This window comes from Callionymus lyra, chromosome 3, assembly GCF_982586985.1.
Source record: "Callionymus lyra chromosome 3, fCalLyr1.hap1.1, whole genome shotgun sequence".
Taxonomy (NCBI): Eukaryota; Metazoa; Chordata; class Actinopteri; order Syngnathiformes; family Callionymidae; genus Callionymus; species Callionymus lyra.
In genome coordinates, this window is record NC_141820.1 from 5,133,487 (window position 1) to 5,161,287 (window position 27,801).

Below are 27,801 nucleotides of genomic sequence, written 5' to 3' on the forward strand. Positions count from 1 at the left end.
GTTCTGCGGGTCACCAGGACTAGTTGGTTCTGCGGGTCACCAGGACTAGTTGGTTCTACGGGTCACCAGGACTAGTCAAGTCTGCGGGTCACCAGGACTAGTCAAGTCTGCGGGTCACCAGGACTAGTTGGTTCTACGGGTCACCAGGACTAGTTGGTTCTACGGGTCACCAGGACTAGTCGAGTCTTTGGGTCACCAGGACTAGTTGGTTCTACGGGTCACCAGGACTAGTTGGTTCTACGGGTCACCAGGACTAGTCGAGTCTGCGGGTCACCAGGACTAGTTGGTTCTACAGGTCACCAGGACTAGTTGGTTCTACAGGTCACCAGGACTAGTTGGTTCTACGGGTCACCAGGACTAGTCGGTTCTGCGGGTCACCAGGACCAGTCTGTTCTACGGGTCACCAGGACTAGTTGGTTCTGCGGGTCACCAGGACTAGTCGGTTCTGCGGGTCACCAGGACCAGTCTGTTCTGCGGGTCACCAAGACTAGTTGGTTCTGCGGGTCACCAGGACTAGTCGAGTCTGTGGGTTCACCAGGACTAGTTGGTTCTGCGGGTCACCAGGACTATTTGGTTCTGCGGGTCACCAGGACTAGTTGGTTCTACGGGTCACCAGGACTAGTTGGTTCTACGGGTCACCAGGACTAGTCGAGTCTGCGGGTCACCAGGACTAGTTGGTTCTGCGGGTCACCAGGACTAGTTGGTTCTACGGGTCACCAGGACTAGTTGGTTCTACGGGTCACCAGGACTAGTCGAGTCTGCGGGTCACCAGGACTAGTTGGTTCTACGGGTCACCAGGACTAGTTGGTTCTACGGGTCACCAGGACTAGTCGAGTCTGAGGGTCACCAGGACTAGTTGGTTCTGCGGGTCACCAGGACTAGTTGGTTCTACGGGTCACCAGGACTAGTTGGTTCTACGGGTCACCAGGACTAGTCGAGTCTGCGGGTCACCAGGACTAGTTGGTTCTGCGGGTCACCAGGACTAGTTGGTTCTACGGGTCACCAGGACTAGTTGGTTCTACGGGTCACCAGGACTAGTCGAGTCTGCGGGTCACCAGGACTAGTTGGTTCTACGGGTCACCAGGACTAGTTGGTTCTACGGGTCACCAGGACTAGTCGAGTCTGCGGGTCACCAGGACTAGTTGGTTCTGCGGGTCACCAGGACTAGTTGGTTCTACGGGTCACCAGGACTAGTTGGTTCTACGGGTCACCAGGACTAGTTGGTTCTGAAGGTCACCAGGACTAGTTGGTTCTGCGGGTCACCAGGACTAGTTGGTTCTACGGGTCACCAGTACTAGTTGGTTCTACGGGTCACCAGTACTAGTTGGTTCTACGGGTCACCAGGACTAGTCGAGTCTGCGGGTCACCAGGACTAGTTGGTTCTGCGGGTCACCAGGACTAGTCTGTTCTGCGGGTCACCAGGAATAGTCTGTTCTGCGGGTCACCAGGACTAGTCTGTTCTGCGGGTCACCAGGACTAGTTGGTTCTGCGGGTCACCAGGACTAGTCGAGTCTCTCAGAAGAAACATGTCATTGTGACAGTGACTGAAGCACCTGTGGAGTGAAGTGGACGAAGGACGTGAAAGAACCTCGAGGGATCAGGTGACACACTCAGGTGTGGCGTTACAGCAGGTGAAATGCATGCTGGGTAACTTGTAGAAATATTTCAGTGCTGTTGAGTGATTTTTTATTTATTTTGAAACTTTGAATAATTTTATTGATTTATTTTTTAAATGCATTTAATTGTTTATTGTTTTAAATAATTTAATTCAATTATCTTTGTATTGAAAGATTGAATACATTTTTTTTTTTAATAATTTACATTTAAAAAATAGATTGTTTTTCTAATTAAAATATATTTAGTTCACACATAGAGTTTGATATTCTAATTCCAATCATTCAAAAATAAAATGTATAAATTCAATAATTTTGAATCCGTACTTTTACTTTTTTTAAATTCATTATAAAAGTGTTGGTTTAAACTCAACACACACGTTAGATGACGAAGTGTGTCTCTGTCCAAATGTATGTCACTGAACGTCACTAAACACCAATGAACACTAATAAACATTGTTAGTTTGAAGATGATCCACTTTTTGTGAGCATCGATCCTGAAGGACTTGGTTTTGTTTTGTTTTATGGGAGAAAATAAATGATGTTTTCGATAGAAAATAAATGTTATAAATGTTATAAATTAATTAATCAATAAATTGATTAATTATCAATATGATATATAGAACATAAAGATATATATATATCATATGTTCTATATGATATATAGAACATATGATATATATAGAACATAAAGATATATATATATATATCATATAGAACATAAAGATATATATATATCTTTATGTTCTATTTATCATATGTTCTATATGATGTACTGTATATATCTACAGTATATGTTCTAAATTCATATGTTATATAAGATATATATATCATATGTTCTATATGATATATATATCTATATGTTCTATATATCATATGGTATATATGTTATATATATATCTATATGTTCTATATATATAACATTTGATATATAGAACATATAAATATATATATATATATAAATATATATATATATCTTTATGTTATATATATCACATGTTATATATGATGTATATATATATATCTGGTCTATATATCAAATGTTCTATATGATATATAGAACATATAAATATATATATATATATATATATATCTGTTCTATGTATCATATGTTATATATGTTATATATATATATCTATATGTTCTATGTATCATATAGAACATTTGATATATAGAACAGATATATATATATACATCATATATAACATGTGATATATAGAACATAAAGATATATATATATCATATAGAACATTTGATATATAGAACAGATATATATATATATACATCATATATAACATGTGATATATAGAACATAAAGATATATATATATATATATATATCATATAGAACATATGATATATATATATCTTATATAACATATGATATATAGAACATATTCAGTAGATATATATATATCATATATAACATATGATACATAGAACGGATGAAGACTAATCGTCGGTAATTGACGTCAGGTTTGAAAGTTAAAGTAACTTATATCTGAAAGTAAAGTTTTCATTTATGCACATCAGTGGAGCGTCTGCATAACTGTTGACGATCACTCTCCCCTCACTCGTGAACAAGACCCACTCCTGCACATCAGCACAGACAAGACGCGTCTGACTGAGAATAATGCACTGCAACAATCTCGTTTGATGACGCTCTGGCATATTGTCGATAAAGTTGAATTTAATAGCCACAGGTGAGAAGAGTCATCGTGGTTCTGAGAGCCTGGAATCTTGTCTGGACTCGAATACCTGTTCTGCAGGTGACTCAGGTGGGGGAGGAGAGAGAGAGAGGGAGGGAGAGAGAGAGGGGGGGGAGAGAGAGAGAGGGAGGGAGGGAGAGAGAGAGGGAGAGAGAGAGAGAGAGAGGGAGGGAGAGAGAGAGAGGGAGAGAGAGAGAGGGAGAGAGAGAGGGAGAGAGGGAGGGAGAGAGAGAGAGGGAGAGAGAGAGAGAGAGAGAGAGGGAGGGAGAGAGAGATAGAGAGAGAGAGAGACAGAGGGAGAGAGAGAGAAAGAGAGAAAGATAGATAGAGAGACAGATGGGTGTGTCGTGAACAACATTCCTCTCCCTCCTCCTCGTACCTGAGTCTTGACTTTTACTTCTTTGGTTGGAAGCTGCCTCCACATGTTGTTTCAGGGGTTCATACGTGTGTGTGTGTGTGTGTGTGTGTGTGTGTGTGAACGACAGAGAGCAGTTATCACACAGCAGACACACCCTGTGTGTGTTTGTGTGTGTGTGTGTGTGTGTTGATATCACAGGGCAATGAAACAAGGTGTGTTCAGTCTGAGAGACCAGTTCCTGAGTTCACAGTCCAAACACTAGTGTGTGTGTGTGTGTGTGTGTGTGTGTGTGTGTGTGTGTGTGTGTGTGTGTGTGTGTGTGTGTGTGTGTGTGTGTGTGTGTGTGTGTGTGTGTGTGTGTGCGTGCGTGTGTGTGTGTGTGTTGACTCTGAATTGATCCTGCAGCCATGAGTCTGCATTCAGACCCTGTGACACTGAGAGGAAATGAAAAACTGCTCCTGAGAGATTTTTTTATAAGATCCTCAAAGATGGCCGACGAAGAAAAAATAAATAAATAAACTTGAACTTTGATTGACAGGTTCATACTCTTCATATTGATGACATTTTATTATCAATGTATGTTTCTGTTTCTGTTCTGTTAATAAATGACTTAAAGAACGCACACTTTGGCCACTAGTTGTTGTACAAACGTGAAGAAAACAAACAATTAAACACAGAGAATAATCACAAAATACAATAAGACGACTAAAGACATTTAAAACCAGGAGATAAAACTCAAAAATGAAGGATAATAAAATAAAAAATAAATAAAAGTGTCAGTTTTTAAAAATGAAGAGATTGTGAGTGTTCTGAAACATTTAATTGTTGTGTGTTTATTGTCAAGAATGTGTTACGATACACATATACAATGACACGATATGTACTGAGTATAGTAACAAGTATATATGTGTAGTATTGTCCAGTACTTGACTAACATCAGCTTCAAAAGCTACAGGACTCACTGTATCCTCTCGTCCTCAGTCATCACTGTATCCTCTCGTCCTCAGTCATCACTGTATCCTCTCGTCCTCAGTCATCACTGTATCCTCTCGTGCTCAGTCATCACTGTATCCTCTCGTCCTCAGTCATCACTGTATCCTCTCGTCCTCAGACATCACTGTATCTTCTCGTCCTCAGTCATCACTGTATCCTCTCGTCCTCAGACATCACTGTATGCTCTCGTCCTCTGTTAACACTGTATCCTCTCATCCTTAGTCATCACTGTATCCTCTCGTCCTCAGACATCACTGTATCCTCTCGTCCTCAGTCATCACTGTATCCTCTCGTCCTCAGTCATCACTGTATCCTCTCGTCCTCAGTCATCACCGGGATCTTGTGGGATTTCATTGTTACTTTAAGTGCGGAGTCTGAAATGACTGCTGCCATCTAGAGGCTGAAAGTTTAATTTCAACACAAAAATGAACAAAACTTAAATTTTATTGTAAATGTAAAAGAAAATTAAATTAACAAATCCTCGTAAATGTTGAAAAAAAAGATATAATGAATATTTTGTACATCTGGACAATGTTGTGTCGGGATTGATCAAAAATGTACACAACCATGAGGTTAGTCTCAGCATTTTTATCGAAGCATTCCGTGGTCGTCAGGTTCGACCAGTTCCGTTGTCACCGGAGTGCGATCGGCTGCAGGAGCTGAACATGCAGGCGACAGAACGTTCACATGGCGTCTGTACTCCTGTTACTGTGTACTTCTCAGATACGCTGGGCAGCGTCGCCATGACAACCTGCACTCACACTGTTGTGACAAAAACACACAACTGTTGACGTCTGAGACTCACTTTTTCAACGCCCCACAAAAAAGAGGAAATGAAAACATTTTGTCGAGGATGATATTGAGAAAACATGTTTTCTATAAACATTTCATTCTCGGCCCAAACCCGAGCGACTTCTTTGGAACTTATAGGTTACACAGCTTCAAACTATAACACAATCACACACTCACAGAAAACAACACACACAAACACACACTGTGAATCAGCAGCTTTGCATCTGCACAAGAAAACACAACTAAAGTGTTACATTTATTCAAACAACACAATAAACACTCATCTCAAAACCAACAAGAAGTTCTTGGAAACACTTCTTCAGACACACACCACACACACACAAAAGTACAACTCATCTACAAGACACACCCACACTAAAACAAAGAACTGAAACATACACACCAACACATGTAACTACACAAAATGTTGGGACCATGATCTTTACAGAAAATACATAAACCTTTTTTTTCATTTTCAAGAAATACACTAAAAGTACAAAAACATTTCTTTGCACATTACATGAATGCACACTTGAACACCGACTCACAACACACCAAAACATCCAATGTGTGTGTGTACACACCAAAACATGTACAAAATCGTACAAAACCGTACAAAATAAAACTTGACAATTGTTCCAAATCTACACAAAACCCTTTATGACATTTTTTTTTGTACAACACACTCTTGAACACAGACTCACAAAAACATAGCAACACCTACACTAATGCTACACATGTGTGTGTTTGTGACTCACTTAACATACACATCAAAACTTGACAACTGCTTAAAAATTCTACACAAAACCATCCCTGAACATTTCTTTTTTTTTGCCCAACAATACTTGAACACTGACTCACAAAAACAAAGCGACACACACTCTAAACACACACACCCACACACGTGTGTGTCATCAAACGTATATAAATGACAATATTATTTTTGAACCAACTGAAGAAAAGAGTCTCCTTTACAAGTAAATATATTGAATTCATTGATATATTTTTGAATGTATTTGTTTATTTTTAGTTTATTTTATTTTGAAAGGACAAGGTGCAGTAACAGGGTTTTATTGTGTGTTTTTATCTCTTCATTTTTATTATTTTTTATTATATATCTTCAAGTTTATTGAACTTGATAAAGTCATAAAGCTGGAGGAGTGAAGCCATTATTACGTCATCATGGACTCTCGTAACCTCTCGTTCGTCCAGATTCCAGAGCTACTTTATCAAGTAATAAAGTGTAAAAAAAAGAATTTGTAGTCAAAAAAACACACGAAAACAAGGATTTTTTGAACCCACAACCTCGTCCTTCTGTCGCTCACTGATCCTGGAGAAACAAAGAAGACTTTGTGACAAACGAGTGACGAGCATCTTTTGAAAGAAGCGCCCAGGGAGGAGTTTCTCTCTCTCTTTTTCTCTCTCTCTCTCTCTCTCTCTCTCTCTCTCTCTCTCTCTCTCTCTCTCTCTCGGGAAAACCCTCCTCTCTTCACGTCGCCCAACCTTCTTCTTCTTCTTCTTCTTCTTCTCCTTCTTCTTCCTCATTCCCCGCCGAGCTCCGCGTCCGTCTGACCCCCCTGAGAGCCTCTCTGCGGGGGCCCCTGTGGAGCGTTGACCCGCCGGGCGGAGGAGCCTGAACGCACCGAGGAATGTGACTGGAGGTCCGGGAGCCAGAGAGTCTTGCTCGGAGGTAGGAGGATCATGGACGGACTTTCAGCGAACAATAGAGAAAAAACGTCTGGTGCTGGTTTGACTTAACGAAGCTGTACTTTTCTATGTTCTCTCGTTGCACTTGAACGCACCGCAGGTAAATAACTTCTGTGACCGTGTGACGTAACACGAAACTCTCTTTTAACCTTCGTTGAAAACATCGAGAAAGAAACGAATGTCGTGTTTAAATACATCAATGGAGCTCGATGGTGCGTTCAGGTGCACCTGAGATGTCAAGGGCGAGCAAACACAGCACACCTGAGACTACATGACACGTGAAGTATTTGACTTTATTGTTGCTCATGTGCGAGAAAAACACTTTTAATAATAATAATAATTAAGATTATTACAAACTCGAGTTTAAGGATCGTTTTTGAATGTGCGATGAAATTTCGTCTCGTTCACTGAAGAGTAAGTGAAGTATTTTGTATTTGAATAGAACTTCAGTGGGACTTGTTGATACATCCAGCGGTCGCAGTGGTCAGTACCATAGTTTACGGACAGAAAGGTTCTTAATAATGTTAATATTTGCTCGTGTAGACGAGAACTGTGGGATCAGATGCTAGAACTCTTGTTGTTCGTGCAAAAGAAAGGTAGAAGTTCGTGGTAGTTTCAAGCATTAGTTCTCACTTGACCTGTGAACCCTGGGAGTCTTGAGTCGTGATGAGGTCCATGAACTGCTGCTGTGAACCATGTTTATCATCTACGATAGAAGATATTATGACGTGAAAGTGTTTATTTAATCACGTGTTCATATCTTTGTCCTTTTATACGGATATATATTTTTATATTTTAGAGGTTCTTGAAGTATTTAGGTGGTTAAATCCCTAAAAACAAACATGTTTCAAACCACACAGTAGTTAAAGTGTAACTACCTCCGGTTGCATCATCTACACTTTAAGTTTTCCACAGATTTAAGTTTAATGACGTTTTATATCTACGTCTGCTGTAACGTTTCAATGTCAATACTGTAATCGAGTCCCCGAGGGCTGGAAACGATTGTATGAGTTTTATTCTCACATGTATGATTCGATCTCGATTTAAGACCGTCGTTGCAGTGCATTGTGGGACGTCAAAAGTCCACGGCGTGCGAGTGAATACGGTTTGAAAACGACGGGAGTTTTGGTGAAACCGTAGACGTGGTTAAAATGACGCCCGGAGTCGGGTGTTGGTCGAGAAAATCCCATCAGATTGTGATTGAACGATACGATAGGAAAGGCTAGACTTTGCTCGACGACTCCGTATCTTTATGGCTGCGTTTATGGATCGTCTTCGTTGTTCTCGCGACTCCATCCAACCTCGTCGCCGAAGCTTCGACTTCAACTGAACAGAAACGTGGTAAAAAACACACAGTTTGAGAAAACATTCGAGTCGTTCCCCGACGTTCGCAGGATCTGAGAAGACTTGTTTTTCAAGCAGAGTGAGTGTGTGAAAAGAGGGCAGAGACTCACATGCACTGTACACACACAGACACACACACACACACACACCTGGCCTCAGTGTGTGTCTTTTGTGTGGCGCTCAACAGCCGCACTGAGGTGTGATGATCGTCTACGGACGTGCGTCGTGGGAATGTTGACGCAGTTGAACGTTTGAAATGTTGAAAATTTGAATTAATTTTATTGAAATGATGTTTTTTTTAAGCATTTAACGATTGAATCCAATAATCTGTACATTTCACAGTTAGATTGATTTGATTTAATACTTGAATTCAGTCGTTTCTTCATTTTAAAGCTTCAATTGGTTTCATTTCAAAAAATTGAATACAACAACAACAAAAAAAAAAGTATTTTTAAGTTTTATATTCTTATTCCAAGCATTCAAATGTTCTAAATTCAATACAACATGTGACTGTGTTGAGGCTCATGATTGGCTGAAGGTTTGATCCAGTAGCTCGGTGCTCTGTTGGTTTAGTCTGGAGGCTCTTATTATAACAACGTTTATATAATAATAATAATAATCTCTATTTATATAGTGCCTTTCTAGACCAGGGTCACAAAGCGCTTTGACAGCCATTCACACATACTGATGGGAGTAGATATATTGAATTAAGAAGGTTTATTTTCCAACTATTGGGATTAGAATAATAAACTTTACGGGTAAAAAAAGAAAATATTAAACCAAGAGGAAATAATGATTGAATTCCATTATTTAAAAAAAATTTCGCTGAAAAAATGCAACATTTCAAAAGTTCTGCTGCCACTGAAAACAAAGATGGCCGACGTGGCCGACTGGCTCGTCCATCCCGACCTGTTCTCAGGTGTCGTCGTCTCCTGCGCCACCATCTGACGCAGGAATGACATTGTTTGTCTACGAGGCGTGTTCAGAATGTGCCGCGAAGAGAAAGTGCTACGAGCAGGACGGCGACGTCTCGTAAAAAAAGGGACGGAGACGGAGCCCTGGCCTCCTCCGCCCGTGCGGACGCAGGAATACCGGGAATGAAACGTTCCCGCGTCGGCTCGTATCTGAGTCACCGAAACCTGCCGAGGGCTAGAGTTTCTGACCCTCTTTGTCGACGGGCCGGGAGGGTCTTTATCCTACACCTGTGTTGCTATGGCAACCATCCAGGCGGTAATATCAGTTTGAATGTCCGACGCTCGGGTGTTGAAACCGTGACTCGTTTTAACTGAAGTCCTCGAGTGACTTAAACTAAACCAACCGTACGAGTGTTTAAAATACTGTTTAGTACAAGACGAGAAAAATATAAATATCAGAAAAAACTCACAGTATTTGAGTTTAAAGGATCGTTTTTCTCAGAGACTTTGGTTGGTCACACGTTCCAGGTGTATAATTACACATTTATAAGAAGTTATGATGGTTTATAATCATGTATGTAAACTTATAATAAACCTTAAGTATAATAAGAGGTGAAGCTCAAGAGATTTAAGTGGAAACACTGTCTTGTAATTACAATGTAAATACAAATTTAATTCTGAAACGATGATGATTTTATTTAAAATCGGATAGAATATGTAAATATTTGTAGACACAAAATAAATATATGAATTAAAACATAACAAAACAAGCATAGTTTGAATGTAAATATTTCATTTATTTTCACCTTTTTAACTATTCTTTAGTTTGTAACAACATATTTAAACACAAATATCCAGATAAATATGTAATATATGTAATAAAAACCCAAGAGCTTGTAGCGTAAATTCACAAGTGCTGTAAAATAAACCAATAAAGTATCTTTAGCAGCAGAACTTTGATAATGTACACAAGTTAGAAGGAGCTTGTATACGAGTTAAAGATAAAGAACAAATGAAGCCTCATCAACGGTTTTATTTTTAATTAAAATGTAATAACAAGAGACTTGAATTAAATCTATTAAATACTTGATGACGCTGGATTATAAACCAGTATTACTTCTTCTCTAAATGTTAAATAACGTTGTATGAATGTGTCAAACAAATATAATTACACTGAAGGTTGTGTTTGAAAATACCTTACAAATACTAGGTCTGGTCTTACACGGTACAAGTACTGCGAACCCTGGACTCATTTCAACGAGAGTTATTTGAAAAATACAACTAATGAAAATTCCTTCAAAAGACTCAAAAGAGAAGACATGCGTCGCTGCGATGATGTCGATCTCTCGGCAGGAAATGAGTGACGCAGGAAAACATCTGCTTTCAAAATAAAAGACTGTTAAACAAACTTTAATCATTGTGTAGCAAACTGAGCTTGAATTAAAGTTCATGCAGAGGTTTCTTGTTTAAAAGACCCTTAAATTAGAATTAAGAAATGAACGCCATGTTTTAATCTGGATTTTTTTATATTGTATTTTATACATTTAAATATATTAAAAAACATTTTTTACATTTTGTTTGACACCAAAAATACATTTTCTGCTGAGCTTGTAGTTTGATGATCCAAATCATAACAATGTATTTATAACACGCTTTTAAAAAACATTTATTTGACTCGATTTTTCTTCAATAGACCAAGAAAACACACGTGGGATTTGTTCATTTTTGTGTTCTCAACATATTTAATGTTTGTCACAACATGTTCATATTTCCAACAGACTCTAGTTCGACCTTTTCTATCATTAAATCCGTAGAAACATGTCTGAAGCTGCACATAGTTAGTGTGTAATAACAAGTACTTTGAGGGTACGATCAAGTTAGTGTGTAATAACAAGTACTTTGAGGGTACGATCAAGTTAGTGTGTAATAACAAGTACTTTGAGGGTACGATCAAGTTAGTGTGTAATAACAAGTCCTTTGAGGGTACGATCAAGTTAGTGTGTAATAACAAGTACTTTGAGGGTACGATCAAGTTAGTGTGTAATAACAAGTCCTTTGAGGGTACGATCAAGTTAGTGTGTAATAACAAGTACTTTGAGGGTACGATCAAGTTAGTGTGTAATAACAAGTCCTTTGAGGGTACGATCAAGTTAGTGTGTAATAACAAGTACTTTGAGGGTACGATCAAGTTAGTGTGTAATAACAAGTACTTTGAGGGTACGATCAAGTTAGTGTGTAATAACAAGTACTTTGAGGGTACGATCAAGTTAGTGTGTAATAACAAGTACTTTGAGGGTACGATCAAGTTAGTGTGTAATAACAAGTACTTTGAGGGTACGATCAAGTTAGTGTGTAATAACAAGTACTTTGAGGGTACGATCAAGTTAGTGTGTAATAACAAGTACTTTGAGGGTACGATCAAGTTAGTGTGTAATAACAAGTACTTTGAGGGTACGATCAAGTTAGTGTGTAATAACAAGTACTTTGAGGGTACGATCAAGTTAGTGTGTAATAACAAGTACTTTGAGGGTACGATCAAGTTAGTGTGTAATAACAAGTACTTTGAGGGTACGATCAAGTTAGTGTGTAATAACAAGTACTTTGAGGGTACGATCAAGTTAGTGTGTAATAACAAGTACTTTGAGGGTACGATCAAGTTAGTGTGTAATAACAAGTACTTTGAGGGTACGATCAAGTTAGTGTGTAATAACAAGTACTTTGAGGGTACGATCAAGTTAGTGTGTAATAACAAGTACTTTGAGGGTACGATCAAGTTAGTGTGTAATAACAAGTACTTTGAGGGTACGATCAAGTTAGTGTGTAATAACAAGTACTTTGAGGGTACGATCAAGTTAGTGTGTAATAACAAGTACTTTGAGGGTACGATCAAGTTAGTGTGTAATAACAAGTACTTTGAGGGTACGATCAAGTTAGTGTGTAATAACAAGTACTTTGAGGGTACGATCAAGTTAGTGTGTAATAACAAGTACTTTGAGGGTACGATCAAGTTAGTGTGTAATAACAAGTACTTTGAGGGTACGATCAAGTTAGTGTGTAATAACAAGTACTTTGAGGGTACGATCAAGTTAGTGTGTAATAACAAGTACTTTGAGGGTACGATCAAGTTAGTGTGTAATAACAAGTACTTTGAGGGTACGATCAAGTTAGTGTGTAATAACAAGTACTTTGAGGGTACGATCAAGTTAGTGTGTAATAACAAGTACTTTGAGGGTACGATCAAGTTAGTGTGTAATAACAAGTACTTTGAGGGTACGATCAAGTTAGTGTGTAATAACAAGTACTTTGAGGGTACGATCAAGTTAGTGTGTAATAACAAGTACTTTGAGGGTACGATCAAGTTAGTGTGTAATAACAAGTACTTTGAGGGTACGATCAAGTTAGTGTGTAATAACAAGTACTTTGAGGGTACGATCAAGTTAGTGTGTAATAACAAGTACTTTGAGGGTACGATCAAGTTAGTGTGTAATAACAAGTACTTTGAGGGTACGATCAAGTTAGTGTGTAATAACAAGTACTTTGAGGGTACGATCAAGTTAGTGTGTAATAACAAGTACTTTGAGGGTACGATCAAGTTAGTGTGTAATAACAAGTACTTTGAGGGTACGCTCAAGTTAGTGTGTAATAACAAGTACTTTGAGGGTACGCTCAAGTTAGTGTGTAATAACAAGTACTTTGAGGGTACGATCAAGTTAGTGTGTAATAACAAGTACTTTGAGGGTACGATCAAGTTAGTGTGTAATAACAAGTACTTTGAGGGTACGATCAAGTTAGTGTGTAATAACAAGTACTTTGAGGGTACGATCAAGTTAGTGTGTAATAACAAGTACTTTGAGGGTACGATCAAGTTAGTGTGTAATAACAAGTACTTTGAGGGTACGCTCAAGTTAGTGTGTAATAACAAGTACTTTGAGGGTACGATCAAGTTAGTGTGTAATAACAAGTACTTTGAGGGTACGATCAAGTTAGTGTGTAATAACAAGTACTTTGAGGGTACGATCAAGTTAGTGTGTAATAACAAGTACTTTGAGGGTACGATCAAGTTAGTGTGTAATAACAAGTACGCTGGAGCTCCAATCCTTCCTCAGCCGGAGGGGAAACTCTGCTGCCCGGCGTGGAACGTTGGACGGGGAACGGCAACCGCAGAAGTTCCATTCGTAAAGTGAGTCAGGAAGATGAGTCACGACCAGCACCAGCCAAGAAGCCCACGATGACTCATCCTGAAGCCAGATCTGACTCGGAAAGTAGGCGGAGCCTCGACGTTCACGGTCGAGTGACGGACTTCTCTGCAACCTTTTTACACACTCAGGTCTTCTGTCAGGCCCTGGAGGTCACACACACACACACACACACACACACACACACACACACACACACACACACACACACACACACACCTCACTGTCACACACACACACACACACACGCACACCTCACTGTCACACACACACACACACCTCACTGTCACACACACACACACGCACACCTCACTGTCACACACACACACCCACCTCACTGTCACACACACACACACACACGCACACCTCACTGTCACACACACACACACACCTCACTGTCACACACACACACACGCACACACACGCACACCTCACTGTCACACACACACACACGCACACACACACACACACACACGCACACCTCACTGTCACACACACACACACACCTCACTGTCACACACACACGCACACACACGCACACCTCACTGTCACACACACACACACGCACACCTCACTGTCACACACACACACACACACACACCTCACTGTCACACACACACGCACACCTCACTGTCACACACACACACACGCACACCTCACTGTCACACACACACACACACACACCTCACTGTCACGCACACACACACACACACACACCCACCTCACTGTCACACACACACACACACCTCACTGTCACACACACACACACACACACACACCCACCTCACTGTCTCACACACACACACACCTCACTGTCACACACACACACACCCACCTCACTGTCACACACACACACACACACACACCTCATTGTCACACACACACACACACACACACCTCACTGTCACACACACACACACACACACACACACACCCACCTCACTGTCACACACACACACACACACACCTCACTGTCACACACACACACACACACACACACACACACACACACACACACACCTCACTGTCACACACACACACACACACACACACACACACACCCACCCACCTCACTGTCACACACACACACACACACACACACACACCTCACTGTCACACACACACACACACACACACACACACACACACCCACCGCACTGTCACACACACACACACACACACACACACCTCACTGTTGACGTCAGGAACCAGTGGTGATATACTGTATGTATGACAATATCATTGATCATTGATTGATTAATACTGTCGGAAAGGTGTTTGGTTTTAAGATTTTCTGAAGTAACATTAACATGTGAGTCTTGACGCTTGATTTAGTCAAGTTTACTAAAAAAAACATAAACTAGTGAAAAGAAGTGGAAACAAAAACTCCATTGGATTTATTCAAACTAATTTATCTGAAGGTCCTGAATAAAATGGCGACTTTAAACCAGTACACAGTGCAAAAACTAGCAAAACTAGCACTGAATTATATTTGTACAAACCGTCGAAGCTATAGTAGTACCATCCGAGGTATCAAAGATAACAACGAACCAGTCAAACATTCTCACTAATGTAGTACTAACTACGTGTAGTATTGTCTAGTACTTGACTCTGGTGTTGTGATAGTGTAGTAACAAGTATATATGTGTAGTATTGTCGAGTACTTGACTCTGGTGTTGTGATAGTGTAGTAACAAGTATATATGTGTAGTATTGTCGAGTACTTGACTCTGGTGTTGTGATAGTGTAGTAACACGTATATATGTGTAGTATTGTCCAGTACTTGACTCTGGTGTTGTGATAGTGTACGTAGTAACAAGTATATATTTGTAGTATTGTCCAGTACTTGACTCTGGTGTTGTGATAGTGTAGTAACAAGTATATACGTGTAGTATTGTCCAGTACTTGACTCTAGTGTTGTGATAGTGTAGTAACAAGTATATATGTGTAGTATTGTCCAGTACTTGACTCTGGTGTTGTGATAGTGTAGTAACCAGTATATATGTGTAGTATTGTCCAGTACTTGACTCTGGTGTTGTGATAGTGTAGTAACAAGTATATATGTGTAGTATTGTCCAGTACTTGACTCTGGTGTTGTGATAGTGTAGTAACAAGAATACATGTGTAGTATTGTCCAGTACTTGACTCTGATGTTGTGATAGTGTAGTAACAAGTATATATGTGTAGTATTGTCCAGTACTTGACTCTGGTGTTGTGATAGTGTAGTAACAAGTATATATGTGTAGTATTGTCCAGTACTTGACTCTGGTGTTGTGATAGTGTAGTAACAAGTATATATGTGTAGTATTGTCCAGTACTTGACTCTGGTGTTGTGATAGTGTAGTAACCAGTATATATGTGTAGTATTGTCCAGTACTTGACTCTGGTGTTGTGATAGTGTAGTAACAAGTATATATGTGTAGTATTGTCCAGTACTTGACTCTGGTGTTGTGATAGTGTAGTAACAAGAATACATGTGTAGTATTGTCCAGTACTTGACTCTGGTGTTGTGATAGTGTAGTAACAAGTATATATGTGTAGTATTGTCCAGTACTTGACTCTGGTGTTGTGATAGTGTAGTAACCAGTATATATGTGTAGTATTGTCCAGTACTTGACTCTGGTGTTGTGATAGTGTAGTAATAAGTATATATGTGTAGTATTGTCCAGTACTTGACTCTGGTGTTGTGATAGTGTAGTAACAAGAATACATGTGTAGTATTGTCCAGTACTTGACTCTGATGTTGTGATAGTGTAGTAACAAGTATATATGTGTAGTATTGTCCAGTACTTGACTCTGGTGTTGTGATAGTGTAGTAACAAGTATATATGTGTAGTATTGTCCAGTAATTGACTCTGGTGTTGTGATAGTGTAGTAACAAGTATATATGTGTAGTATTGTGGAGTACTTGACTCTGGTGTTGTGATAGTGTAGTAACAAGTATATATGTGTAGTATTGTCCAGTACTTGACTCTGGTGTTGTGATAGTGTAGTAACAAGTATATATGTGTAGTATTGTCCAGTACTTGACTCTGGTGTTGTGATAGTGTAGTAACAAGTATATATGTGTATTATTGTCCAGTACTTGACTCTGGTGTTGTGATAGTGTAGTAACAAGTATATATGTGTATTATTGTCCAGTACTTGACTCTGGTGTTGTAGTATTTACAGACCACATGACTCTTGACGAAGTCGTAACTGCTTTCATTTGTTTTCAAACCAAAATATGTCCAAACATCAGCTTTAAACCTGCTGGACTCACTGTATCCTCTCATCCTCAGTCATCACTGAGATCTCGTGGTATTTGATTCTTTCCTATGCATCTAGAATCCAGAAGTTTACTTGCAACACGAAAATGAACAAAAGTTGTATGTGAATTATTTATTTAAAATATCGAAATACTATACTCAATATGAATTATATATGATTTGAAAAAACAGTGCAGTGTAATATCGATACAGTATCGTGAAAAAATACCAGTCGGTGTATCGATATTTTCTAACACATGAAGTCAAAACTGTTTATTGTTGGTTAACAGAACGAACCCGAAGACAAGAAGCAATTCAGCACAAAAGAACTTTAAGGTTCTCCAAAGATACCACGATTAAAATACTGCATATTCACGTAATTAACTGACGTTGAGATGTTAGACTCGTGTCCGTGAGTCACTTTGTAAAGAATCTATTCCAGCTTTTGATCAAAAGTCTTGTTAACCTCCTCACACTTGTTGCTGCTCCGACCACATGATCAGAAGCAGAGTTCCTGTCAGACCTTCTACCAGATGTTGCGTCTCTTCTCAGTGTTCCCTCGTGTGTTTGCTCGTCAGTGTCGACCAGAACGACGTTTGTTGAACAAACAGGTATTGATGTATTTGCTGAGCATCTGTGGCAGGAGTCAGTCGAGAGGTTGTCGTGTTAGAAGAACAGCTTCTGCACCAATGCATCGACGAGAGAAACGTCTTAACAAGAACTTCTTCAAGCGTCCGAACTGAGCCGTCGTATCATAGTTTACTATCAAACTCTCAAACACTCTCACCAGCTCCGTGTCCGAGCGGCGTCTGCTGACGTGACGCCCCGACATGTTGAGCGAGGATGAGAAAGAACCTGTCGCTGCACCTCCACATGCCTTTGCAACCTCACCCTTCAGCGTTTGATTGAAGGCAACACAATGGATGGATCCGTGGAGGGACGAGTGGAGAGGATTCTCAGAAGTTAGGTTAGGTTAGGTTAGGTTAGTTTAGGTTAGGTTAGGTTAGGTTAGGTTAGGTTAGGTTTGGTTAGGTTTGGTTAGGTTTGGTTAGATTAGGTTAGGTTAGGTTAGGTTAGTTTAGGTTAGGTTAGTTTAGGTTAGGTTAGGTTAGTTTAGGTTAGGTTAGGTTAGGTTTGGTTAGGTTTGGTTAGGTTTGGTTAGATTAGGTTAGGTTAGGTTAGGTTAGGTTAGGTTAGGTTTGGTTAGGTTTGGTTAGGTTTGGTTAGATTAGGTTAGATTAGGTTAGGTTAGGTTAGGTTTGGTTAGGTTAGATTAGGTTAGGTTTGGTTAGATTAGGTTAGTTTAGGTTAGGTTAGGTTAGGTTAGGTTAGATTAGGTTAGGTTAGATTAGGGTTAGGTTAGGTTAGGTTAGGTTTGGTTAGATTAGGTTAGGTTAGGTTTGGTTAGGTTAGGTTAGGTTAGATTAGGCTAAGTTAGGTTTGGTTAGGTTAGGTTAGGTTAGGTTAGGTTTGGTTAGATTAGATTAGGTTAGGTTAGGTTAGGTTTGGTTAGATTAGGTTAGGTTAGGTTTGGTTAGATTAGGTTAGATTAGGTCAGGTTAGGTTTGGTTAGGTTAGGTTAGGTTAGGTTAGGTTAGGTTAGGTTTGGTTAGGTTAGATTAGGTTCGGTTAGGTTAGGTTAGATTAGGTTCGGTAAGTTTAGGTTAGGTTAGGTTTGGTTAGATTAGGTTAGGTTAGGTTAGGTTAGATTAGGTTAGGTTAGGTTAGGTTAGATTAGGTTAAATTAGGTTAGGTTAGATTAGGTTATATTTAGTTAGGTTAGGTTAGGTTAGATTAGGTTAAATTAAGTTAGGTTAGGTTAGGTTAGATTAAGTTAAATTAGGTTATATTTGGTTAGGTTAGGTTATATTAGGTTAAGTTAAATTAAGTTAGGTTGGGTTAGGTTAGGTTAGGTTAGGTTAGGTAGAACTTTACTGATTTACGCCAAAAAACACGCCAAAGATATCCAAGTCAATAGAAACACTCGACTGGTTTCTTTCAATCTCAAATATCCTTTCGGGCCCAGAAGAGCCAAAGTCCTGTTGTCACGCTTCTCCTTCTCTTTTTCACGTCGTCATTCTTTAAAAGCAAGATTATACGAGAGAATTTAGCGGTTCAATGACCTCCCTGGCCTCCATAAATACAAATGCAGTGGTGGAGCTTGACCCAGAGACAACCCAAGGGATACCACAAACACATTTGTTTTCCCCCAGAAGGGTTAAGGAAATGACATTGACTTCTGTTTTTTTCTCGCTCGTAAAAATCACAAATCACATGATTTATTTTGCGTTTATTAAACGAATTTGGAAATGCAGCTACATTATTTAGCATTAATTAAGGTACCACAATAACTACAAAACAACACAAAGTAGTGTGTCATATATTTGTCAACCACATATATTACAATTTTAAAGGAAAGCTAAAGAAGAAAACTTTCCTGTTTATCATGTAGTTTCGGGCACTTTTGAGAATTTCTTGTGTTTTGACTTTTACATGTTAATTTGTCATAATAATCATAATAATATCATTGATGTGTTAGATTTTATGGTATTTTATGGTATTTTATCTCCTCACTCCGAGGCGAAGGTCGTGGAGATAAGATGAAAGTTTCACAGTAATGTAACGTTTACTGCACTGATAGAAAAAGTATAGTAATACTGCAATCATGAATCTAAGAAAACTCATGTAAAAAGTTATTATTGGAGCTTGTTTTCTTAAGTTTGTTGTTGATATATATATATATAAGGAAGAACATTTCCCATGTTTTCTTTTCAATAACACTTCAGTTCTTGCATCAATACTTATAACGTTGTGCTGACAACTGTGTTTTAGGCTTTCCACGTTTTCTTTTATGTCTTAGTATTTCAGTGGGCTGGGGCCAATCCCAGCTACCCTGGGATAGGGGTAGGAAACAACATGGACATGTCACCCGTTCACTAGACGTACTAACACAACTGTACGATTTAGAATCCTCTCTACGTGTGTCTTCCCCGTCGACTGTTTCAATCTGACAATAATTCCACTTCAGTATTTAGTTAAGCAGTATTCGTCTCCGCTGCTGGCACTTCAACATTCTAATCCGATGTTTTTTTCAGGTCCTCCTGCCTCTCCCAGCTCTGCAAACATGGCTCATCGTTCACAGAACTCGTCGTTGGGCGATAATAACAACCCGCTGCACAAAGACTACCTTCCGCCGCACTACAAGGAAGAATACCGTCTGGCCATCGATGCACTTTTAGAAAACGACACGATGGTACGATCCAATCCCTGTCACAATACATCTAAGACGCCGTTTAGAAATCAACTTGTCCCTTCTCGCGTTCTTCCAGGGCTATCACGAGTTCTTGCAGAGCGCAGACGTGGTTAGCTTTCTAGCGCAGCCGGAGATAGATTACATCAGGGAGAAGGTCCAGGTCCCCACGTTGACCAGCAGCTACCCCGAGCTGACCTACCAAGAAGGAGTCAACAAGGACGACAGCTCCTCGGACACCTACTGGCCCATGCAGTCCGACGTGGCTGCTCCGGGTCTGGATCTCGGATGGCCAACGGTCCCGGTCAGTGCGATCGGAGCCACGGAGGTCACGACTCTAGTCAACCCGTCTGACCCGGACATGCCCAGCATCAAGGAGCAGGCCAGGAGACTCATCAAGAACGCTCGCCAGGTAAGAACAGAGGATTTGTGTTTTAATTACCGTATTTTCCGGACTATAAGTGGCAGTTTTTTTCATAGTTTGTCCGGGGGTGCGACTTATACTCTGGAGCGACTTATGTGTGAAATTATTAACACATTATTAACGGTATATCATTTCACATGTTATTTTTACACTAAACTTGTCTGTTCTTGGTGTTGGATTTTATAAATCTTATAAATAAAATGCAACTTATACTCCAGTGAGACTTCTATATGTTTTTTCTTTCTTTATCATGCATTTTATGGCTGGAGCGACTTGTACTCCGGAGACACTTATAGTCCGGAAAATACGGTACATGAATACCTCTTCTTAGATGAACAGTATAAAATGTCTTTTATTAGGGATCACAAAGGTCGGTGAAGTGGAGATAAGGCATCAGAAAACCGTAAAGGCCTCAGTGCTCCTAACTTGAGATTCTTAACTGACCTTTGGGACATGGAACCTCAGTTGAGACGGACAGGGTCTCTGATTAAGGGTCCTCCTGGAGAATGGCATACCTTAAATCAGTTGTGTTGAGGAAAAAGTTAAGCCAAAAGGCTCCTTCAAAGCTCCTTTGAAGGAGACCTCAGAGCAAACCCAGTACCTGTTGGAGAGACTATATGTATAAACCTATCAGTGAGAGGATATTCTTTGCTCTGCGGCTCTACATCTGATGAAGCGTAGATGATTGATGGTCGGATTACTCTCCCTTAAAAATTGTTAAATGTTTTTGTTTTTTTTACTGGAAATGGTTGCGTGATCGGTACTTCCTGTGCCTTAGGATTAAGAAAGCACTTAAAGGATTGAGTAGATCATTATTAATTATGCGAACTGGATGGACAAGCTTGCATCAAAAAGTTGTGTGTCCTCCATTGTATCTGTTGTTCGTTACTCAACAAATAACTGAAGTTGATGTCGTTTGACACGCGTATGTTATGTTCGGCTTTTTTTCTTACGCTTTCTAATAAGTGTCTAAAACAAGTCTTTACTTTCTTATTTTCTCTTCCAGGTCATCGCTATTGTGATGGACATGTTCACGGATGTGGACATTTTCGCCGACCTCCTAGAAGCCGCCGCACGCCATATCCCCGTCTACGTTCTGCTGGACGAACAGGACTCGCATCACTTTGTCTCGATGGTGTTGAGCTGCAAAGTCAACTTGGATCTGATTCATGTAGGCTTTCAATGAAGCGCGTTGACGGTGTTCATGATGAATAAAAGTGTTGTTTTTATTTTTGCAGATGATGCGCGTCAGATCCGTACCTGGCATCACCTATTTCACACGCTCGGGGAAGTCCTTCAAGGGACAGGTGAAAGATCGTTTCCTCCTGGTTGACTGTCGGGCTGTGCTCAGTGGGAATTACAGGTAAGACTAGGATTTACATTCCATGGGAACAGTTGGATTCTTGGTCCTAATCTCTTGGGTGTGTCTTCTTATTTTCACAGTTTTATGTGGTCCTATGAAAAGATTCACCGCTGCATTGCCCACCTCTTCCTGGGCGAACTGGTTGGGTCTTTTGACGAAGAGTTTCGAATTCTCTATGCCCAGTCGGAGCCTCTTGTAATCGACCAATCCCTGGCTGTACCAGACAGCGGCAACTACTTGAGCAGCCAGTTTGGCCTCATGAGGTCCCAATCATTGCGGAACCCTATAGGCTTCCGAAGGCAACCCGAGCTCCCTTCTGCCTTCCCCTACGGAGACAACCTTGCGCTACCTTTTCGGAGGAACGACCCATTTCGCCACACAATGGATCCTGGGGCAGGAGTTACAATCGGAAAGTATGCCCAACAGCAGTTCCGACCACAGCAGTCATATATAGATCAGGGAAGGTCTATTGTCTCCAGGGCGGTGGAAGTTAGCGGTAGTACGTTCAAAAGGCACAGCTATGCAGAGGGAACTCAAGAGAACTACACATCCTCGAGGCAGTACATGAAGCATCGAGTCATGAATAATTTGGACGAGACAGATTTCCACAGGTGATTATGGTTTATATCCACCTGCCCGTTACTGTCAAAAGTATTCATCTGTATATATTAATATTCATGTTTTTATCATTACAGAGAACATACCCAGAGCAGCCATTACTATTCTGAGGGGCCTGGACCCGGTTCTGGTCATGGACACTATGACAGACTTCGTGGTTTTCCTTCACATGTCCCTATGGACCAACATTCTGACTCGAGCTACCGTTCGGATCGAGACCTCACATTAGGAAACTATGGAAGGCCTCATTACTCCTCGGAAGATTTAACCCGACCAGACGGCCTGTCAGCGCCTCCAGTAGCTGGACGATATGAAGGAGGACACTCCTACAAGAGGCCGACCGTAGGTCAGCCATATACCTGTCAGACCTCACCCACACAGCCTCACGCTCCTGCCAAGAAGCCATTTTCTCACGAAAGATCTGAACCGGAAACTGATCAGGACGACAACGCTAAGAAAGGCTTGAGGAATTATAGAATCAGTTCCTACCTGAGCACGTATGAGAACCACGGAGAGGAAGGTCTAAACCAACCGGCAGGACCAGATGCATTTGAAGATACTCCTTCGTCTCAGGATCCCTTCGCTGCAGAAGGAACTGCAAATGTCTACGGAAAAAGGGATCATCCAACGGTTCCTCCAAAGCCAAGACCCGATATCCTGAAGCCACGCTTTGGAAAGCCTGTCCAACAAGACGCCATAAGCTTCGACTCCTCCATTTCAAAGACGACTATGGATTTGCTGCCGTCAGCGAGTATATTAGAGAAAAGAGAGAAGGAGGCTGAGAGGGAACGACAGCGAGAAGGAACAAGAGAGGTTGGTGTTGATGTTGGAGTCAAGGACGCTCCAGAAGTCCTTCTGTCAAAACACGAATCCTTCCGGACCCGGATTAATCCAACCTTGCAGCGCAGCTCTCGCCTGCGATCCTCGCTCATCTTCTCGTCCTCCAAGGCCGAGATGCACAGCGGAAGTCTGGGCATGAAACCAGCGACAGAAGACGATGAAGAGATGGACCTCGGTCGCACTTCCTCTATTGTCTCCCAAATCCTCGAGAAGAGAAGATCCATAACTCGGGAGCCGTACCAGTGGAGGAAGAATGCCGAGGAGAGAATTCAGGAGGCAGTTCAGGAGAAACAAGAGAAATCCGACGAGAAAGACGAGAAACCGCTTCAGAACGAGGCTCAGTTGCGAGACGATATGAAAACAAAGATGGAATACCAGAAGATAAAGGACGAGGTGAAGTCAGTCACGAGTGTCAAAGTCGCTGAAGAAGTCGTCACACCTCCGGCGCCGAACATGAACGACCCTGCCAGTCGACTGCAATATTTCAAAGATCTCGCAGCCAAAAGAAAAGTCACAAAAACGGAGACGGACTCAAAACTAAAAGTGACAGAACCGTCCGAAACAAAACAAGATGTTTCAAGAGAACCCCTCCAAACCACGACGAACCCCAGTGTCTCAAACAGGTCTGCAGAACCTGAGCGTAACAAGCCGGACTTGGCCAGCAAAGCGGCTGATCTTCCCCAGAAAGAAACGTCCATTACTTCGAAGCCACCTCTGATCCCTTTCAAACCTCAAGTCAGCTACCTGAAAACTCTGGAGCCCATTCAGATTCACAAAGAGGAGAATTCGTCTGACAGTCATAAAAAGGAGACTCTCTTTAAAACATTAAAACAACTTCCGTCACCCAAACTTTTCAAAAAGGATACTCTGAAGCTGAAGGGGCTCAACCCACGCCGATCCTGCGGCGAGGAGATCCTGTCTGGAGACGCTACAGATGCAGAGAAGAGTGAGATGAAGAAGATCCGCTCTCACAGCTCCTCAACTCTGCCACGGGAATACTCCAAAGAGCCGAAGGTGATGGGGTCCAACTCCTCCATCAACACAGCAGGGAACGATGGCAAGAGTGAGGGGAAGACACTGGACTTCCTGAAGAAGCACACTCAAAAACTCAAGGGAATTTTAGGAAAGGACAAAGAGAAGAAGTCTTCAGGAGAAGATCGGAGCAGTGTCAAAGAGATGGTCGAGGAGATGAACAAGAAAACCATCTCGACCAAAGATGCCGCGTCTGCCTCGGGCGAACAAACCACCGCCAACCACAAATCATCCACCACCACCTCCGGGCCTTCCCGGTACCAGTCGCAGGGAAGTTCTGTGATCTTCAGCAGCAACTTGAGAGACGACACCAAAGTGATCCTGGAGCAGATCTCGGCCAACAGCCAGAAGAACCGGCAGGAGCGAGAAGAGGCGTCGGCGGACAAGGACAGCGATTCCGGGGAGAAGGGCCTGGAGAGACAGAACTCCATCAAGAAGAGCAGATTCCTCCGAGCGCCTGGAAACCTGCAGGAGAGAGAAGGACTGCTGAAGAGGATAGAGAGCTTGAGGAAGGAGAAGAAGGTCTACAGTCGCTTTGAGGTAGTCTGTCGCTGCAATATGTTGTTTGGATGAAAGGTTTATACAAGACTTTCACAAATGGTTTTATACTAACATGACAAGTTAATAATGTTTATTTAAATAATGTTGAAACTATTGATAAAATGCCAAAGTATAATTTTGTTGGAATACACAGTTGAAATTTCAACCACCCAGGATTTTCGGCTTAAAATGGCTAAAAATCCTTTTGCGATTTTCGGCCAAAATACATTAAATATCGAAAGTTTCCAGACGAAACATGATGACGTAAACAAAAACTACATTTATTATAAAGAAACCATTATGGATATGGTATAAAAGAGCACGTACACGAAAATATCCAGGCTGGTTGGATGCAAACAACACTTTTTTTTGTTTTGATTAACTTTTTTTTTTTAATGTTTTTCGTTCAGTCTGTAAGAAAACTGAAAATTATAATAAGTCGATAAAACATTTAGTTTATATGCACTTTTAAAGTTACAATAATAATAATGATATATGTATTTAGCAGCTTATCAGTAATAAATAACAAAGTACTTTAGTTACATAGTAACTGTTAAACCATGATTTACTTATAAGTGACATATTAAAGTAAAAACACAAAATATTACTGTGATAAAAGTGATAAGTACACCGAGAAGCCGAGAAGTTTGAGCACTTGCCATCCTCACAAGAAGAAGAATCACATTTGTCAGTCCGTCAACTGCACAAACTGTCTTTTTAAATCTTTGAATTTTGTTTTCTCACAAACATCATTTAGACAAAATATGTGAGAATGAAATGTATAAATATCTGCTGATACAAACAAAGTCTTATCAACATGATTGAAGTGTAGTTTGACTAACGTTGGACACTGACCTCCCTGTTGTGTTGACAGATGGGGAACAACCTGGGATAACGAAAAGAAGAGGAACGGTCTTTTTTTTTTGAGGGGAGGGGGGGTCTATTTATACAAGCTGATCAAAAGAGACTGGATCGTGCCAACTCCATTTTCAAAGCACCTTCAGCCCAACCTGGACTTCTACACCAAGTAGTAAGACTTCAAAAAAAACCAAGATACCGTGACACGAACGTGCCTTCTTGCCAAAGTGGCGAACAACATTACCTTAAAAGGTACGAGACAAGAAAGACTTTTGACAGAGTGAGCGAGGGATAACGTCTCAGCCAAAACACAAAGGCTGAGCTGATAGCAGTGCGACTAAGATAGAGGGAGTCGCTCACACAAATGTTGTACCTCAGGGAAAAAAAAAAATCAATGAATTCCAGCAGCAATAACCTGTAACTATAGTGTTCATACATGTACGACTGCACAAGTGCCAACGCTCAAATCTCTAAGACGGACCTGTATGTACTTGAAAGAACGTCAGGAATTACATATTTGAACTTGTCCAGATGTAGGAGTCACTGAACAGCTTTCGCTGCACAAGATTTCACCGTCTAGCTTCAGGGAGTCATGTTCGGTACCACGCCCGCCTCCCTGAGAGGGCCAACAGAACCGTGGTGAACTCTCGCGACAAGTCATCGGTCGCCACAGTACTGTCGTTACATTCCAAGCTGTTGCCACGTCAACCGAGATCGACAGCTGCGGTAGGTTGGCTGGGCGGCAAAGCATGAAGGGAGAGTGTTCAAGTCACCATGATTGAAAGGGTTTTCGAGAGGAATGACGCCTCGTGTGCAAGTTTAAATAAGTTTTCTCACGTATCAGTTGTACCTGTTTATCCAGCAACAAACGAGGGATCAATGTAAATATAGAAACGTGAACTGGATTTGCTTTAATTTGTTTAAAATGAAAGCACGCTGACTCGTGATGATGACTCATAGCACCCGTGTGCAGGTGGAGTCACGGAGCTGAAGGTCAACATTACATGACAGAGCAGATCTGTGTCAATCACATCGAAAGTATCTGACGATTCCTCTGTGGGTTAAGATGAAAGTCAAAACACAACACAGATATTCCAACACAAGCAAACAACACAAGGCTTTTCAGCGGCGCTAACAATAGCTAGTTTTGATGGGAGTCCACACCCCAAGACTTTACCCTCCCAAGATAACACCCTTTGAGGTGTGTACGCGTGCTGGAGGAACATGGAATAGGAATTAAATCTGTGTGTGAAAATATATGTCTTTAAATAGTGTAAATAAAGTAGAAATTTGCTCTTTTCTTAACTAATAGAAACCATGTTTTTCCATTTGAATAAAACTTCACAAATGAACCCGTCAAAGGAGAAACATTCAAGCCTGCATACGCCACTTCTGGGGTCCCCCCCCCCCCTTAAAGACTTCCTTCCTCTTCCGGTTTGAAATCAGGGACCAAAGACTGAGTTTAACAAACGGTACATTTTCTTTTCCACACGTCCAGGGAGTCAAGAATATATGGAGAGTTTTCTCTGTGTGGACACTGTGTCAACATTCTTTTTTTAATTGGAGGATGACGATGTAAATACTGCAACAATAAACGGTCGATTCAAGAGTCGTTGGTGTGAAGCTGGTCGTGAATGTGGAGAAAAGTGTCTTAAAACCAGTGGGTGATGACGTCATGACTGTGAGGCGTGACGAGGAGTCAACGGCTCACTTTAGTGGAAAAGGAGAAGTGAATACTGCCATCTAGTGGCGAGAAACCTCAAATTGAAGGTTCACTTTTCTTTTTACCCCTTATTAATCATTATTATTATTATTATTATTATACAACAAGGTAAACTTCGATTTAAAAAAATGTTTGCTCTACAGAACTTATCATAAAAGTTCCTTCGATAAAAAATACTTACTATTTTTTTTTCAATTAAATAATTTCTTTACTGGATTAAGGCATAAATCTCCCATAATAAGACTCAAATACAAAATGATCATTTAAATTAAAGAAAGGTT

The 27,801-nt window shown here is 40.7% G+C and overlaps 1 protein-coding gene across 1 annotated transcript; it reads left to right on the forward strand.

Moving 5' to 3' along the window:
- Positions 1–6,871: 6,871 nt before the first annotated feature.
- On the forward strand, positions 6,872–27,409 carry sack1hb (scaffolding CK1 anchoring protein Hb). Its single transcript, XM_087786215.1, has 8 exons — positions 6,872–7,154; positions 19,968–20,125; positions 20,202–20,534; positions 21,553–21,717; positions 21,785–21,909; positions 21,990–22,520; positions 22,605–24,939; positions 25,814–27,409. The coding sequence occupies exons 2-8, from the start codon at positions 19,997–19,999 to the stop codon at positions 25,832–25,834; spliced, it is 3,639 nt and encodes a 1,212-aa protein (XP_087642341.1). The 5' UTR covers positions 6,872–7,154; positions 19,968–19,996; the 3' UTR covers positions 25,835–27,409.
- Positions 27,410–27,801: the final 392 nt, after the last annotated feature.

Coding starts and splice junctions, on each gene's coding strand:
- sack1hb (XM_087786215.1), top strand. CDS start 19,997: ATGGCTCATCGTTCACAGAACTCGTCGTTGGGCGATAATAACAACCCG. Junction 20,126..20,201: donor TTTTAGAAAACGACACGATG/GTACGATCCAAT, acceptor GCGTTCTTCCAG/GGCTATCACGAGTTCTTGCA. Junction 20,535..21,552: donor TCATCAAGAACGCTCGCCAG/GTAAGAACAGAG, acceptor TTTCTCTTCCAG/GTCATCGCTATTGTGATGGA.